A 17,794-nucleotide genomic window follows, 5' to 3' on the forward strand; every position below is an offset into this window, starting at 1 on the left:
CCACTACAAAGCTCCGGCAGAAAGGTTCCGCCTCATAATGTGTGCGGGTGAGAACGCATTGGGGGTGGATGGGGGACCCCCAGAAAGGTGGGGAGGAGAGGACCTCCAGATACACGCAGCAGGTGGAGGAGGGGAGGACCCCCAGATACACACAGCAGGTGGAGGAGGGGAGGACCCCCAGATACACACAGCAGGTGGAGGGGGGAGGACCCCCAGATACACACTAGGTGGAGGAGGGGAGGACCCCAGATACACGGAGGAGGGGAGGACCCCCAGATACACACAGCAGGTGGAGGAGGGGAGGACCCCCAGATACACACAGCAGGTGGAGGAGGGGAGGACCCCTGATACACACTGTAGGTGGAGGAGGGGAGGACCCCTGATACACACTGTAGGTGGAGGAGGGGAGGACCCCCTGATACACGCAGCAGGTGGAGGAGGGGAGGACCCCCAGATACACGCAGCAGGTGGAGGAGGGGGGGACCCCAGATACACACTGGAGCGGTGGAGGAGGGGAGGACCCCCAGATACACACTGGAGCGGTGGAGGAGGGGAGGACCCCCAGATACAAACTTCAGGTGGAGGAGGGGAGGACCCCCAGATATACACAGCAGGTGGAGGAGGGGAGGACCCCCAGATACACACAGCAGGTGGAGGAGGGGAGGACCCCCAGATACACACAGCAGGTGGAGGAGGGGTGGACCCCCAGATACACACAGCAGGTGGAGGACCCCCAGATACACGCAGCAGGTGGAGGAGGGGAGGACCCCCAGATACACGCAGCAGGTGGAGGAGGAGAGGACCCCCAGATACACGCAGCAGGTGGAGGAGGGGAGGACCCCCAGATACACGCAGCAGGTGGAGGAGGGGAGGACCCCCTGATACACACTGCAGGTGGAGGAGGGGAGGACCCCCAGATACACGCAGCAGGTGGAGGAGGGGAGGACCCCCAGATACACACTGCGGGTGGAGGAGGGGAGGACCCCCAGATACACACTGCGGGTGGAGGAGGGGAGGATCCTCAGATACACACTGCGGGTGGAGGAGGGGAGGACTCCCAGATACACACTGCGGGTGGAGGAGGGGAGGACCCCCAGATACACACTGCGGGTGGAGGAGGGGAGGACCCCCAGATACACACTGCGGGTGGAGGAGGGGAGGACCCCCAGATACACACTGCGGGTGGAGGAGGGGAGGACCCCCAGATACACACTGCGGGTGGAGGAGGGGAGGACCCCCAGATACACACTGCGGGTGGAGGAGGGGAGGACCCCCAGATACACACTGCGGGTGGAGGAGGGGAGGACCCCCAGATACACACTGCGGGTGGAGGAGGGGAGGACCCCCAGATACACACTGCGGGTGGAGGAGGGGAGGACCCCCAGATACACACTGCGAGGGGAGGGCCCCCAGATACACACTGCGGGTGGAGGAGGGGAGGGCCCCCAGATACACACTGCGGGTGGAAGAGGGGAGGACCCCCAGATACACGCAGCAGGTGGAGGAGGGGAGGACCCCCAGATACACACTGCAGGTGGAGGAGGGGAGGACCCCCAGATACATGCAGCAGGTGGAGGAGGGGAGGACCCCAGATACACACTGCAGGTGGAGGAGGGGAGGACCCCAGATACACACTGCAGGTGGAGGAGGGGAGGACCCCCAGATACACACTGCGGGTGGAGGAGGGGAGGACCCCCAGATACACACTGCGGGTGGAGGAGGGGAGGACCCCCAGATACACACTGCGGGTGGAGGAGGGGAGGACCCCCAGATACACACTGCGGGTGGAGGAGGGGAGGACCCCCAGATACACACTGCGGGTGGAGGAGGGGAGGACCCCCAGATACACACAGCAGGTGGAGGAGGGGAGGACCCCCAGATACACACAGCAGGTGGAGGACCACCAGATACACACTGCAGGTGGAGGAGGTGAGGACCCTCAGATACACGCTGTGGGTGGAGGAGGGGAGGACCCCCAGATACACACTGCAGGTGGAGGACCACCAGATACACAATGCAGGTGGAGGAGGGGAGGACCCCCAGATACACGCAGCAGGTGGAGGAGGGGAGGACCCCCAGATACACACTGCAGGTGGAGAAGGGGAGGACCCCCAGATACACACTGCAGGTGGAGGAGGTGAGGACCCTCAGATACACGCTGTGGGTGGAGGAGGGGAGGACCCCCAGATACACACTGCAGGTGGAGGACCACCAGATACACAATGCAGGTGGAGGAGGGGAGGACCCCCAGATACATGCTGCGGGTGGAGGAGGGGAGGACCCCCAGATACACACTGCAGGTGGAGGAGGGGAGGACCCCCAGATACACACTGCAGGTGGAGGAGGGGAGGATCCCCAGATACACACAGCAGGTGGAGGACCACCAGATACAAACTGCAGGTGGACGAGGGGAGGACCCCCAGATACACACTGTAGGTGGAAGAGGGGAGGACCCCCAGATACAGTAGGTGGGGAGGAGAGGACCCCCAGATACACGCTGCGGGTGGAGGAGAGGAGGACCCCCAGATACACACAGCAGGTGGGGAGGAGAGGACCCCCAGATACACACTGTAGGTGGAGGAGGGGAGGACCCCCAGATACACACTGTAGGTGGAGGAGGGGAGGACCCCCAGATACACACTGTAGGTGGAGGAGGGGAGGACCCCCAGATACACACTGTAGGTGGAAGAGGGTAGGACCCCCAGATACACGCTGCGGGTGGAGGAGGGGAGGACCCCCAGATACACGCTGCGGGTGGAGGAGAGGAGGACCACCAGATACACACTGCAGGTGGAGGACCACCAGATACACACTGCAGGTGGAGGACCACCAGATACACACTGCAGGTGGAGGACCACCAGATACACACGGCAGGTGGAGGACCACCAGATACACACTGCAGGTGGAGGACCACCAGATACACACTGCAGGTGGAGGACCACCAGATACACACTGCAGGTGGAGGACCACCAGATACACACTGCAGGTGGAGGACCACCAGATACACACTGCAGGTGGAGGACCACCAGATACACACTGCAGGTGGAGGACCACCAGATACACACGGCAGGTGGAGGAGATTTATTTTCTATTTATTACCAAATAAAGTTGCCAAATAACTTGTGATGTGCGTGCATGTGGTGGGATTTCCTAAACGTCTACCGTTCCTGGTGGGTTTACAACCCCTCCATGTGTGATTGCTGCATTTTTTTCCCAGTTTCCGCACCAGAATCCAAAATACCAAACTGATGTGTTTGGGTGCGTTTTTTTTTGTTGGAGTTGGGGAGTAAAGGGCAGAACGGTCGTGTTCACACACAGCGTAAATGCATTTTTTTTTCCCGCTGCATTTTTTGTGCAGAAATTCTGCCGCTTTTAAAGGTGCAAATAAATAGATGCAGGTTCATGAAAACGTCTGCCCCCTGCGTGGAAAGACGAGGCAGGATTGTGGATTTTTCCCCCTAAAGGATTCTACGGGGAACCAGAGAAAATGCATGGAGAAAACACAGCGGTGTTTACCAGTGCAGAAGCCCAGTGTTCGTGCAGTAAAAAGAAAAAAAAATACACAAAAAGAAAACAAAATCTGCAACAAAAAAAGGAAAGAAAAGTAAAAAAAGCAACAATCAGCTCAAATGTCAGTGCTGAATCCTGCAGAAACAGCAGCAGCAGCAGCAGGAGCAGGTGAGGACGGGTCACAGCCTTTATGCTTCATCCATTGACCTTTGTATTTTAATTAATAGTTGAGCCAAATGATTTGCAGTAGGTTGGTCCCGTAGCCCATGGACGCCGGACCGGATCACTGGAAGCCTCCTCCTTCCTATCAGCCCCTCCACGTGTGGGCCTCCCTGTCTCTGTCCACCTCCTCCTACCAGCCAGCCCCCCCACCTGTCCACCTCCTCCTACCAGCCAGCCCCCCCACCTGTCCACCTCCTCCTACCAGCCAGCCCCCCCACCTGTCCACCTCCTCCTACCAGCCAGCCCCCCCACCTGTCCACCTCCTCCTACCAGTCAGCCCCCCCACCTGTCCACCTCCTCCTACCAGTCAGCCCCCCCACCTGTCCACCTCCTCCTACCAGTCAGCCCCCCCCACCTGTCCACCTCCTCCTACCAGCCAGCCCCCCCACCTGTCCACCTCCTCCTACCAGTCAGCCCCCCCACCTGTCCAACTCCTCCTACCAGCCAGCCCACCCACCTGTCCACCTCCTCCTACCAGCCAGCCCACCCACCTGTCCACCTCCTCCTACCAGTCAGCCCCCCCACCTGTCCACCTCCTCCTACCAGTCAGCCCCCCCACCTGTCCACCTCCTCCTACCAGTCAGCCCCCCCCACCTGTCCACCTCCTCCTACCAGCCAGCCCCCCCACCTGTCCACCTCCTCCTACCAGTCAGCCCCCCCACCTGTCCAACTCCTCCTACCAGCCAGCCCCCCCACCTGTCCACCTCCTCCTACCAGCCAGCCCCCCCACCTGTCCACCTCCTCCTACCAGTCAGCCCCCCCACCTGTCCAACTCCTCCTACCAGCCAGCCCACCCACCTGTCCACCTCCTCCTACCAGTCAGCCCCCCCACCTGTCCAACTCCTCCTACCAGCCAGCCCACCCACCTGTCCACCTCCTCCTACCAGCCAGCCCCCCCACCTGTCCACCTCCTACCAGCCAGCCCCCCCACCTGTCCACCTCCTCCTACCAGCCAGCCCCCCCACCTGTCCACCTCCTCCTACCAGCCAGCCCCCCCACCTGTCCACCTCCTCCTACCAGTCAGCCCCCTCACCTGTCCACCTCCTCCCTCCTACCAGTCAGCCCCCCCACCTGTCCACCTCCTCCCTCCTACCAGTCAGCCCCCCCCACCTGTCCACCTCCTCCTACCGGTCCACCTCCTCCTACCAGTCAGCCCCCCTTCCTGTCAGCCTCTTCCTACAGGTAAGCCTCCCACCTGTCCACCTCCTGCCACTTGTCAGCCTGCTCCTATTAGCCCCCTCCTACCTGTCAACCTCATCTTATCAGCCTCCTCCTATCATCTTTCTACCAGCCCCTTCTTAGTGATAAACATAATACGTTGTCCGGTTCCATTTGTTTTCTACATGTTTCCGTGCGTTTGTGTGGAGCGTCCGGCAACGGCTCAAGCAAAGCGGATGTGATCCCATTTTCAGCTAAAGATGCTGCGAAACTGCGCGTTTTCAGGCGCTCCCCCCCCCACCCACGTGAAACTATTCATTTTCAAGTGCAAAATCGCAGCATTCCTGCATTTAAAAAATAAAAACACATTACAAAAAGAAAAACATAATTACATCAAAAAGAGCAACAAAAACACAATAATCGGATCAGGTGAATATCACAATTTGGGGAAAAAGCCGAGCAGAAATCGGAGATCCTGGAGCACGGGGTCACAGCCTCACACAAAGCTGCCACGTGTACACAATGCGGGAACACATGGGTCCATCGGGGCGGGATGAGCTGTAAATCATGAACTTTTGTTTTTTTGGATTTTGCCCGTGCACCTCTCACCCTCAGACAGATGACATGTGCCCTTCAGATGCAGTCGCCGGAGCGTACAAAGCTGCCCACGAGTCGCCTGTTCTTCTCATGCTGCCTTATCACATGGGAATACAAAGTTTTGCACTTTTTTCATGTCGTTCTCTGGGTGGTTTAATAAAGTGCTGCCGCTCGTGTGTGCGTGCTTGTGCTGACACCATACATGTGTGCGTGCTTGTACCATACAGGTGTGCGTGCTTGTCTCATACGTGTGTGCGTGCTTGTCTCATACGTGTGTGCGTGCTTGTCTCATACGTGTGTGCGTGCTTGTCTCATACGTGTGTGCGTGCTTGTATCATACGTGTGTGCGTGCTTGTATCATACGTGTGTACGTGCTTGTCTCATACGTGTGTGTGTGCTGGTCTCATACGTGTGTGCGTGCTGGTCTCATACGTGTGCGTGTGCTGGTCTCATGTGTGCGCGTGCTGGTCTCATACGTGTGCGCGTGCTGGTCTCATACGTGTGCGCGTGCTGGTCTCATACGTGTGCGCGTGCTGGTCTCATACGTGTGCGCGTGCTGGTCTCATACGTGTGCTGGTCTCATACGTGTGCGCGTGCTGGTCTCATACGTGTGTGCGTGCTTGTATCATACATGTGCGCGTGCTGGTCTCATACATGTGTGCGTGCTTGTCTCATACGTGTGCGTGCTGGTCTCATACGTGTGCGCGTGCTTGTCTCATACGTGTGCGCGTGCTTGTCTCATACGTGTGCTGGTCTCATACGTGTGAGCGTGCTGGTCTCATACGTGTGAGCGTGCTGGTCTCATACGTGTGCGTGCTTGTACCATACATGTGTGCGTGCTTGTCTAGACACCATACATGTGTGCGTGCTTGTATCATACATGTGTGCGTGCTTGTCTAGACACCATACATGTGTGCAAGCTTGTCTAGACACCATACATGTGTACGTGCTTGTATCATACATGTGTGCGTGCTGGTCTCATACGTGTGTGCGTGATTGTCTCATACGTGTGTGCGTGCTTGTACCATACGTGTGTGCGTGCTTGTCTCATACGTGTGTGCGTGCTTGTCTCATACATGTGTGCGTGCTTGTACCATACGTGTGTGCGTGCTTGTACCATACAGGTGTGCGTGCTTGTATCATACGTGTGTGCGTGCTGGTCTCATACGTGTGTGCGTGCTGGTCTCATACGTGTGTGCGTGCTTGTACCATACGTGTGTGCGTGCTTGTACCATACATGTGTGCGTGCTTGTATCATACGTGTGTGCGTGCTGGTCTCATACGTGTGTGCGTGCTTGTCTCATACGTGTGTGCGTGCTTGTATCATACGTGTGTGTGCTTGTACCATACGTGTGTGCGTGCTTGTACCATACGTGTGTGTGTGTGTGTGCTTGTACCATACGTGTGTGTGTGTGTGTGTGCTTGTACCATACGTGTGTGTGTGCTTGTACCATACGTGTGTGCGTGCTTGTATCATACGTGTGTGCGTGCTTGTATCATACGTGTGTGCGTGCTTGTATCATACGTGTGTGCGTGCTTGTATCATACGTGTGTGTGTGCTTGTATCATACATGTGTGCGTGCTTGTCTGATACGTGTGTGCGTGCTTGTATCATACGTGTGTGCGTGCTTGTATCATACATGTGTGCGTGCTTGTCTGATACGTGTGTGCGTGCTTGTATCATACGTGTGTGCGTGCTTGTACCATTTGTACCATACGTGTGTGTGTGCTTGTATCATACGTGTGTGCGTGCTTGTATCATACGTGTGTGCGTGCTTGTATCATACGTGTGTGCGTGCTTGTATTATACATGTGTGCGTGCTTGTCTGATACGTGTGTGCGTGCTTGTATCATACGTGTGTGCGTGCTTGTATCATACATGTGTGTGTGCTTGTCTGATACGTGTGTGCGTGCTTGTATCATACGTGTGTGCGTGCTTGTATCATACATGTGTGCGTGCTGGTCTCATACGTGTATGCGTGCTGGTCTCATACATGTGTGCGTGCTTGTACCATACGTGTGTGCGTGCTTGTATCATACGTGTGTGCGTGCTTGTCTCATACGTGTGTGCGTGCTTGTACCAGACATGTGTGCGTGCTTGTATCATACATGTGTGCGTGCTGGTCTCATACGTGTGTGCGTGCTTGTCTCATACATGTGTGTGTGCGCTTGTATCATACGTGTGTGCGTGCTTGTATCATACATGTGTGTGTGCTTGTATCATACATGTGTGCGTGCTTGTCTCATACATGTGTGCGTGCTTGTACCAGACATGTGTGCGTGCTTGTATCATACATGTGTGCGTGCTTGTCTCATACATGTGTGCGTGCTTGTATCATACATGTGTGCGTGCTTGTCTCATACATGTGTGTGTGCTTGTATCATACGTGTGTGCGTGCTTGTATCATACGTGTGTGTGTGCTTGTATCATACGTGTGTGTGTGCTTGTATCATACGTGTGTGCGTGCTTGTATCATAAGTGTGTGCGTGCTTGTATCATACGTGTGTGTGCTTGTATCATACGTGTGTGTGTGCTTGTATCATACGTGTGTGCGTGCTTGTATCATACGTGTGCGCGCTTGTATCATAAGTGTGTGCGCGCTTGTATCATAAGTGTGTGCGCGCTTGTATCATAAGTGTGTGCGTGCTTGTATCATACGTGTGTGTGTGCTTGTATCATACGTGTGTGCGCGCTTGTATCATAAGTGTGTGCGTGCTTGTATCATACGTGTGTGCGTGCTTGTCTCATACGTGTGTGCGTGCTTGTATCATACGTGTGTGCGTGCTTGTATCATACGTGTGTGCGCGCTTGTATCATAAGTGTGTGCGTGCTTGTATCATACGTGTGTGCGTGCTTGTATCATACGTGTGTGCGTGCTTGTATCATACGTGGTGTGGGGTTTATTTTACTGGTATTAAATAAAGTTAAATTTGATGGTATTTTTTTTTCTTTCAATGAACTTTTTATGATTTCTATGTTCTCGCTTTTCTGTCTCGCTGACACTGGTTTATAAGGACCAACAACATGTTACAGCGTGGGGCAGTGCCGATCAGGGGGTGACCGGGAACCCGGACTCTACCTAGATCAAGCACACACCCCTGGAGCAACAAGGGGTTAATGCACTGGTTGTACCATTTTTAATTTTTTTTTAAGAAAAAAAAAACAAAACAAAAGGAGAGAGGAGTTTGGGGGCCCGGCTTTCAGTGATCTCTGGTAATCAAAAGTTTAGCACCAACACCCCTAATATTCCCGGATAGCTTTCTACTGTATTACAGAGATCAATGCCATCTTCTTTGGTGTCCTAGGAGAGTGAAAGGGTTAATGTAAACATCCCCGAAGGCCTAGGGCAGCAAAGCATCTATGGTGGTCTAGGACGGCCAGTGAATATGATCATGTTGGTGCCCCTGGTGGTCTAGGGCAGTGAATATGATCATGTTGGTGCCCCTGGTGGTCTAGGGCAGTGAATATGATCATGTTGGTGCTCCTGGTGGTCTAGGGCAGTGAATATGATCATGTTGGTGCCCCTGGTGGTCTAGGGCAGTGAATATGATCATGTTGGTGCCCCTGGTGGTCTAGGGCAGTGAATATGATCATGTTGGTGCCCCTGGTGGTCTAGGGCAGTGAATGGGATCCTGTGGATGTCCCTGGTGGTCTAGGGCAGTGAATGGGATCCTGTGGATGTCCCTGGTGGTCTAAGGCAGTGAATGGGATCCTGTGGGTGTCCCTGGTGGTCTAGGGCAGTGAATGGGATCCTGTGGATGTCCCTGGTGGTCTAGGGCAGTGAATGGGATCCTGTGGATGTCCCTGGTGGTCTAGGGCAGTGAATGGGATCGTGTAGATGTCCCTGGTGGTCTAGGGCAGTGAATGGGATCCTGTGGATGTCCCTGGTGGTCTAAGGCAGTGAATGGGATCCTGTGGGTGTCCCTGGTGGTCTAGGGCAGTGAATGGGATCCTGTGGATGTCCCTGGTGGTCTAGGGCAGTGAATGGGATCCTGTGGATGTCCCTGGTGGTCTAAGGCAGTGAATGGGATCCTGTGGGTGTCCCTGGTGGTCTAGGGCAGTGAATGGGATCCTGTGGATGTCCCTGGTGGTCTAGGGCAGTGAATGGGATCCTGTGGATGTCCCTGGTGGTCTAGGGCAGTGAATGGGATCCTGTGGATGTCCCTGGTGGTCTAGGGCAGTGAATGGGATCCTGTGGATGTCCCTGGTGGTCTAAGGCAGTGAATGTGATCCTGTGGGTGTCCCTGGTGGTCTAGGGCAGTGAATGGGACCATGTGGGCATCTCTGGTGGTCTAAGCCGGCGAATGGGATCACGTGGGTGTCCCTGATGGTCTAGGCCAGCGACTGGGATGAAGAGTGATCTTGGTAGTCTAGGGCAGTAAAACACATCATAAAGGTCTCCCTGGTGGTCTGGGGTAGTGAAACACATCATAAAGGCCTCCCTGGTGGTCTGGGGTAGTGAGGCGGACCATGTGGGCATCTCCGGTGGTCTAGGGCAGTCAAGAGGTTACTATCAGCATTCTATTTAATCAATTAAGTGAAGGCGGTCAGCTGCAGGGAGAGGCGGGGTCTGTGTGCACATGAATGGAGGGGGCACTGCAGCCCCCTTATAGTTCTCATCGGTGGGCATTTCTGGTCATATCGGAGTAGTTCTAAGCATTCCCGGTGATTTAGGGCCATAAATCATGGAGTGAACGCAGCTTTATTATACAGAAGCTGGAAAGATCTATCTCACAGCTGAGAGTTTGTCACAATGTGTCCACCATAGACAATGGTCCTCTCTATGCACAATGTCCATGGCTGGGACCCTGGATCCCCTCTCCTCGGTGCACGGACCGCCGGCAGCCACTTACCCCTCTAGCACCTGCATTACCCGGCCGCTGTGACGGCTTCCCATAGATCTGAGCGCGGCTGCAGTGCAGGGAGCAGCGCCTTGTTGTAGCAGATGACGGACACAAACCATTGACGCAACGTTTTATCTGCAATTTACTTTATTAGTATAAAACTGAATGTCCCCAAAGTGTTTACAGACGACATAACATGTTCCCGATGCCTCCGGCGGGACGTCACCGTCCGGTGCCACAGACCACCCAGGACGAGAAAACTGAAGAGCTATCCGCACTGACCAATCAGGAAGCAGCTTTCTTATTCCAAAAACGAAATCAGAGCTGGACCGTGATTGGTTGTGAAGGGCGCGTGCACCATTTTTGTTTTGCATCGGCTGCGATAACTTCTCCAATGTAGTGCAAACATGGACCACTGTCAGGATCACACGGGTGTGGGAGAAGGACGAGCAACAAAGGCCTGATAGCAGTGGTAGAACTACAAGTCCCATAATACTATGCAGAGAAAGGATCGATGTTAAAAGCAGCTATTAAACAAAGGAGAATGCAGGGACATTGGTTGCAACTGTACAAAATAAACGTTCCACCAGTGAGACCATGGAGGGGACAAGTCTGCACCGGGGGAATCGGTGCACGGCGGAGGCGAGGTCAAATGCGCCACGGATCATGTAAATGGTCGCGTTTAACCTGAGCTCTTTAGATAAATTCTTTAAAAATTCAGTAAAAATACAAGGATGGCTGCATAAAGTAATGGTTAACCCTGCGAGAGCTTCAGGAGCATCTGCAGCGGATGTTAGAGGGGTTGTGTTGTGCGTCCGCTCCCGGGATAGAAGAGGAGATGGGACCACCATATTGGCAGAGTTGTAGAATGGCCTCGAGACGCATGCAGCGGAGAGAACTACAACTCCCAGCATGCCGGCTGGAAATACCCTCTCTGATATCAAAGCAGGACTTGTCCTAAAGAAGCAAAACATTCAGAATCTAGAGAGTTAAAGAAATAAAAATACAACAAAACCCTAAAAAGAGTCAGTCTGGGGTCTTATCAGGGGTCTTCATGGTACAATCAGTCCCTACAGAGACCTGACGACTCGGACAGATTTGGTGGAGGTGGAGCGGCCGCTCGCTAGTTGGTCTTTGCTCTCTTCAGGAAACGAGCGCGCAGCCCTTTGTTCACGTTCATGGCGAGCTTCATAGAGAGACAGACGGGGAGCAGCGATCCCGTGACCCAGCCCTGAGGAAGGGGAAAAACAGAGGGGGTATAAAGAGAGTCGCACATAACGGGGAGCGGGAAAAACGAGGCACAAACGCAACGTTCTCCAACTTCTGAGAATCAAGAGATATGTAAATTGGGCAAGAGAAAAATGTCTGCCGCCTATGATCGGTTCTGGTGCAGTCCCGGCCTCTGACCATGTGAGCGGGCACACCACAGCCCCTGCCGGGCACAGACTGGCAGCAGTGGAGGTGCAGACCGGGCACACGACAGCCCCTGCTGGGCACAGACTGGCAGCAGCGGTGGTGCATTCCAGGCACATGACAGCCCCTGCCGGGCACAGACTGGCAGCAGCGGTGGTGCATTCCGGGCACAAGACAGCCCCTGCCAGGCACAGACTGGCAGCAGCGGTGGTGGTGCAGCCCAGGAACACAACAGCCCCTGCAGGGCACAGACTGGCAGCAGCAGTGGTGCAGACCGGGCACCTGTAATTGTTTTATTGCTTTAGTATTCCAGTATGTAGTAAAAATAATGATTGATGTCTGTGCTTCATGGCAGTAGAAAAATGGAGGTGGATGACGGTCAATAGTTGCACAGCAGTCGCCGGAGCTTGCTCTGGTTGCTGGTGACAACACCCGGGATTCTTGGTGCGGGTTCAGGTTGTGAGCCAGCCGCATACCCTTCCTGTGTCCATATCACATATTAAAAATAACTCTGCATCTCTACAGTGGGGGTCTTTATTCCCTTCATGACCACATATGGTTACATAGGGTATGTGGTGTGGGCTCAGAAGCCCCCACACCATACACAGCGGGTGACGGCACCGGTCTGCAGTGTTATACCCGGTATTCTCTTACCATGATGGCGTGAGGCAGGAAGCCATTGGTCTGGGTCTGGAGCCCCACAGTGTTCAGCGCCGACCTCACATAGTCTTCTGGGCTTGGCTTGTCCCATGTTGGTTTGCGGATTCTGCTCATTTTAGTAGCCACAAAGAACGGGAGAACGCTCTGCAGAAACGAGACACAGAAGAAAAGGTCATAGGACGACATAGCGGGCCCTCGGATGAAAGCTGGGCCTTTATCACTTATCTGATCCTCTTTACTATACGCAGCTAATAAAACATCAACATCTATTCCAACCCTAAAGTAATAAATGTGTGACATATAGTGGTGAAACAGGAGGGACCAGGCCCTTATAGGCGCCTCCATCACCACCAGAGCCGCATTATATACCCGGACTATTCATCCATGTGGCCGGCTGCAGTTATACGCAGTGACCACAAGATGGCAGCAGAAGACTTACTAAGGCCACGGCTGACCTCCGCATACACTTCTGTGCAGGGGACGTGGCCGGGGCGGTGGGTGATAAGATACTGGGGGTCCCTGTGCATTCAGCCCTGAGGGCCTTGGACCCCCATGCACTAAAGACCGGTCAATAAGCATCAAATTACTATATACAGTTCAATCAGCACTCGCTTAAATGCCCAATCACAGGAGCCGCCTACCGGTGCCATGGTCAAAAGATGGTTCTGTCCCCCCTATACGGTATGTTGTTATCGGCAGCACATATCCTGTGCACTCGTAGTGTGCTGCCAACAACGATGATTTTTATGGCGGCATTTATGGTCTAATCAGTGTTTTTCTCACTGGTCAGGTGTCCGGCCAATAATCGTTCCATCATTGATCCCTCTAAATAGGCCTCTAGCCTCCAAATCGGGCACACGAAGGGATGGGCCAGGCGGTGCCGAAAATCCACCCACCGAAACGGGGAATTTCCACAAGGGTGCATCCGTTGGTCAGCCGCGGTCAGCCGACCACTTCTGCCAGTAGATATTCACTGTGACCCTTCCTCGTCTGCGGAGCCTGTGTGCACCCGGTGGGTTCATCCGCAAAGCGGACGGGTGCAGGAGCCGCCCGCAAAGCGGACCGGTCTGGAATATGCGCAGATCTGAGATCTTCTTATGTCACGTGACCGCTGCAGACAATCCACTGCTGATGGGCTGCAGCCTTTACTATTCCATCAGAGCAGAAAACTGTGCTCTCTAGATTGTGTCTTGTTATGTTGGACACTTACTGTCTACTGATACTTTTCCTATTTATTAACTTATTACTTTTACTACTGAACAGCCCCAATTAATGTAATAAAAAAATATAAATAATAATAATAATAAAAATGTAATTAAGGAAAAAAAACTATTAAAAAAATTTAACAGTAATACATTCTTTTGAGTACAATCCCCCCTCCCAAAAAAGGAAAATAAAATAGAAGGTTGAGCTAATAAGAGGAAAAAAAAAAAAAAAAAAATCAAATTTAGACCAACTAGAAGCCTCGGAAGCGAGGACGTCACACACTCCAGTGCTTGAGAACGTGATCTCCTTGTTGCCAAGACAGCCGTTGTTGCCATGGAAACCACACAATAACAAGGATCCTCGGCAGCGACGCACTTGGCTCACCTGCACGGTGACACCCTTACTCTTGTACTCGGCGTGCAGACCCCGCGAGAAGAAGTCCACAAAGGCCTGACAACGACATGAAGGAAGGAAAAAAAAAAATAGTCAGAGGCGGCAGGAATCGTAGATATAAGGACACGTTGGCAGAAAGCACTACAACTCCCAGTAGGCACAAACATTATCTTACCATGTATATGTGCCCCAGCCTTCACCAGGATGAAGGACAATGCACGCCCCTAATACAGCCCTGACATTGCTAGAACTGCCAGAGTTTATCCAGGGGAATCCCAAAAAATGTTAGGCAAGCCGAGCCCCTCCAAGCGACACCCCCGGCGAGTCGAGCCCCTCCAAGCGACACCCCCAGCGAGCTGAGCCCCTCCAAGCGTCACCCCCGGCGAGTCGAGCCCCTCCAAGCGACACCCCCGGCGAGTCGAGCCCCTCCAAGCGACACCCCCAGCGAGCTGAGCCCCTCCAAGCGTCACCCCCGGCGAGCCGAGCCCCTCCAAGCGACACCCCCGGCGAGCCGAGCCCCTCCAAGCGACACCCCCGGCGAGTCGAGCCCCTCCAAGCGACACCCCCGGCGAGTCGAGCCCCTCCAAGCGACACCCCCGGTGAGCTGAGCCCCTCCAAGCGTCACCCCCGGCGAGCCGAGCCCCTCCAAGCACCCCCCCACGGCGAACCGTGCCCCACTAAACATCGTCCAAGGTGAGCCGTGCACCTCCAAAGAACTCTTATTTCATGTCATGGGATAAAGAACACCCACCATGGTACACTATGTCCCAATATACCACAGTTGTTGTACCCAAAGATTCCCTCGGACATCCCCAGATGCAGCCTCCCCCCCACCGCCCCGCACAGATTGTGCATCCTCCGCACCTTAGTAGCAGAATACACGGTGAGGAGTGGGATCGGGTACATGCCGCTGGCAGACGAGATGTTCAGGATCACACCCTTGGACCTGAAAACACAAAAGGTTATACAGCAATTTACATTAATTCAGCATCGAATAATTAACAATGATGGATAATCCGGCACAGAACGGCCGGACGACCTCCACCTCACAAACCCAGGGAGATTCGGCATCACCCTTGTACCCTACATCTTCTGTATAGAGCGCACGCTGGAAAGTACTAATCTAATGCCGGAGGCTACAGGCGGACACATACATGAGCTGTAAGTCCGCCTGAACCTGCCGATGTCGGTGGGACGCACCAAATATACACCCACCGGGAAGAAGAGAAGTCGTGAAATTCTGGAAATTTCAGGATGACGCGTTACTGATCTGGAAATCACATATCTGGAGTGCTTCAGTCTGGAGTACGAGGAGGATGCAGAAATCCCGGCACTCACAGCCTCGGCCGCCATCACTGAGGTTAATAATGGTCGTCTGAGGAAGGTTCTGCCGCTGAATGCACTTGGGCAAATCATCAAGATCCTCCGCTGGCAGCTCCTGAGTAACCACCAACCAAAGACGTCCCCGATGGAGAAAAGTCCGGAGACGCTGCAGCCATAGGATCAGGTTTAGGCCACGCAGACACTCACAGTAGCACCAGCAACATGCGGCCTGGGGATGTGGTGTTGAAAAATAGCTCCTGGGACACTTTCTAGGAATGGCTGTTCTTGCACTTGGTGTGAAGACTAGAGGGGTCCGGCTACTGGACATTATACCACCCCACTCCATAATCCAGGGAGAAGCAACAGTGTGACGTTCACACGTGAAGGCCTCATCATGGTATGGCCCATGTGGTCTCCAGATTCAGACCGGTAGGATGTTGGTCCTCTTCAGTGAGGAATCGGTAAAAATTCAGCAATCGGCGACATCTTAAGAAGTCACCGATTGCTGGATTTTTACCTATTCCTCATGTGCTCCTGATGACACCCAGTTTCAGCTACAATGGACGTCTTCTGCTGGTGAGTGGACCCCTTTCCTCTTGTCCCTTCAGTGAGGAGTCCCACTTTTGTCTTGGAGGCAATGATCTCTGGAGACCACGTGGGCAATGCCATGATGAGGCCTTCACACGGAATCAACACAACGATCCGGCTCCTGGGATTATGGAGTGGGGTGGCATAATGTACGGTAGAAAATAAAACAAGGCAACCATGACCGACCATCATCCACAGTCTCGAAAAGGAAGGCACGACAGCCATGTTGTTTTGGCATAGTCTAGTTTTTAAGTATCGCTTCAGGCATTAAATTTAGTTTTTTCAGCTCTGAAAGTTTTGATGTCATAATGCACACAAGCATTTAAAAAATAAAACATGTGAGTAGTGGTTCAAAGTACAACTATACAACGTGGATAGTCTTCAATTTGGTCTGAAAAATGAGGAAAAAAAAAGTTGGACGGCCCAGAGTTTAAGGTGACGCGGTAGACGTTCCAGTCTCGCAGTCCTGTCATCCCGTTCCTACAAACTAGTCTTCGTCTCCACCCTTCATGTCTGCTAGTTTCCGGAAGAGAGGACCCCATTCTTTGAGACAGTCATAATCCTGGTCGGCACCCGAACTGGAAGAGTTTATGGAGCTGAGAGAAGGAGCTTCCGAGCCGCTACCTTCGGGAGTCATAGGGAGGAGCAGTTGAGTCGTTGTCGGCCGCATGGGAGGTTCTCCTCAATGAAGTTTCCAATTTCATCGGGATTGGAGGGCCGGGGTCTGTACTGTAGCGCAGGCATTAGGGTAGGGACCACATCGTTCCTCATAACATCAGGCCGTGCGTCTAGTCCACGATGGAGCCGACTCATCATGATCTTCCTCTCCTCCTCCCTCTTCACCGTAATAGAAGATATTGTCCCTCGTCTCATCCTTCGGAAGCAATAAAAGGTTCCTTTACCACCTTCTTCCTCCTCAAGAACAGTAATAGCAGCAGGATGAGAATTAGAAGAGCCAAGACGGGTCCTAAGATGACCAGTATGATCGGCATACTGAAACCAGCAACAATCTCATCTTGACACGAGACGGGGCCTCTAATCTTCATACCAGGGGCACTAACATCTCTTCGTTACATTGGAGAAATGGCCGCCCCACTGGTTCCACCACAAAATCAAAGTGTCTTCAAGATGACAACCCCATGCAGCATGTTTTGGTACTTCCGTTAGCATCTGCATGGCCAAAACCAACTCCCGTGGCTGCAGAGTCTCCAGACTTGTCTCCATTGAGCACATTTATGACGTTATCGGTTGGTGATTACACAGGAGCCGCCAGCAGAGGATCTTGACGATTTGTCCCAATGCATTCAGCGGCAGAACCTTTCTCAGATGACCATGAATAACATCAGTGATGGCAGCCGAGGCTGGAGGTGCCGGGATTTGTGCACGTGGCTCAGACTCCAGAATGAAGAAATCCAGATGGTTTGAAAATTTTATTTTTCATCATTTGCAGATCAGTAACGTCTCCTTCTCTGTGTTGCAATTTCAGTCTTCAGAAGTGTAAAATGTGACCATAGTGCAACCCCTTTAAATGGAGTCCATCACCAGGTTTCCCAGATCTAAGCTGCTGCAGGAACATTACATGTTAAAGGGATTGTCCGGGACCTGCACTGAAATCTGGTGACATTTTCCCATTAAGATCGATTCATGCAACAAACATGCCAAAAATTGTGCCAATGGGAAGACAACCTGGAATAGGCTCCAACACCTTTCATGGCAAATATTGGCTCCCCAGTATTTATCCCTTGGGACCACTGTGAGCACTGGGGGTCCACAGATGGAGGTCCGACCACTACCCTCTTCACTAGGACGGGCAGTGTCCAAGACGCGTGAAAGTCAATGACCCGCACGTCCCTGCACCCGCCGGTCCGGCTGCCGCTCA

General features: G+C 53.5%; 1 protein-coding gene and 1 pseudogene across 1 annotated transcript in view; both read right to left on the minus strand.

Annotated features, from left to right (window-relative positions):
- Positions 1-10,461: 10,461 nt before the first annotated feature.
- The window catches only part of HSD17B12 (hydroxysteroid 17-beta dehydrogenase 12), a 91,040-nt gene continuing 83,707 nt past the window's right edge, over positions 10,462-17,794 (minus strand). Inside the window, exons 8-11 of the mRNA XM_075325249.1 lie at positions 14,869-14,950; positions 13,996-14,061; positions 12,400-12,549; positions 10,462-11,563 (exon numbers count right to left, since the gene is read on the minus strand). Of these exons, the coding sequence (XP_075181364.1) occupies positions 11,456-11,563; positions 12,400-12,549; positions 13,996-14,061; positions 14,869-14,950 (406 nt within the window). The 3' untranslated portion in view covers positions 10,462-11,455. The remainder of the gene's footprint in view (positions 11,564-12,399; positions 12,550-13,995; positions 14,062-14,868; positions 14,951-17,794) is intronic.
- On the minus strand, positions 16,403-16,907 carry LOC142255349 (EP-cadherin-like; annotated as a pseudogene).

This window comes from Anomaloglossus baeobatrachus, chromosome 10, assembly GCF_048569485.1.
Source record: "Anomaloglossus baeobatrachus isolate aAnoBae1 chromosome 10, aAnoBae1.hap1, whole genome shotgun sequence".
Lineage (NCBI taxonomy): Eukaryota > Metazoa > Chordata > Amphibia > Anura > Aromobatidae > Anomaloglossus > Anomaloglossus baeobatrachus.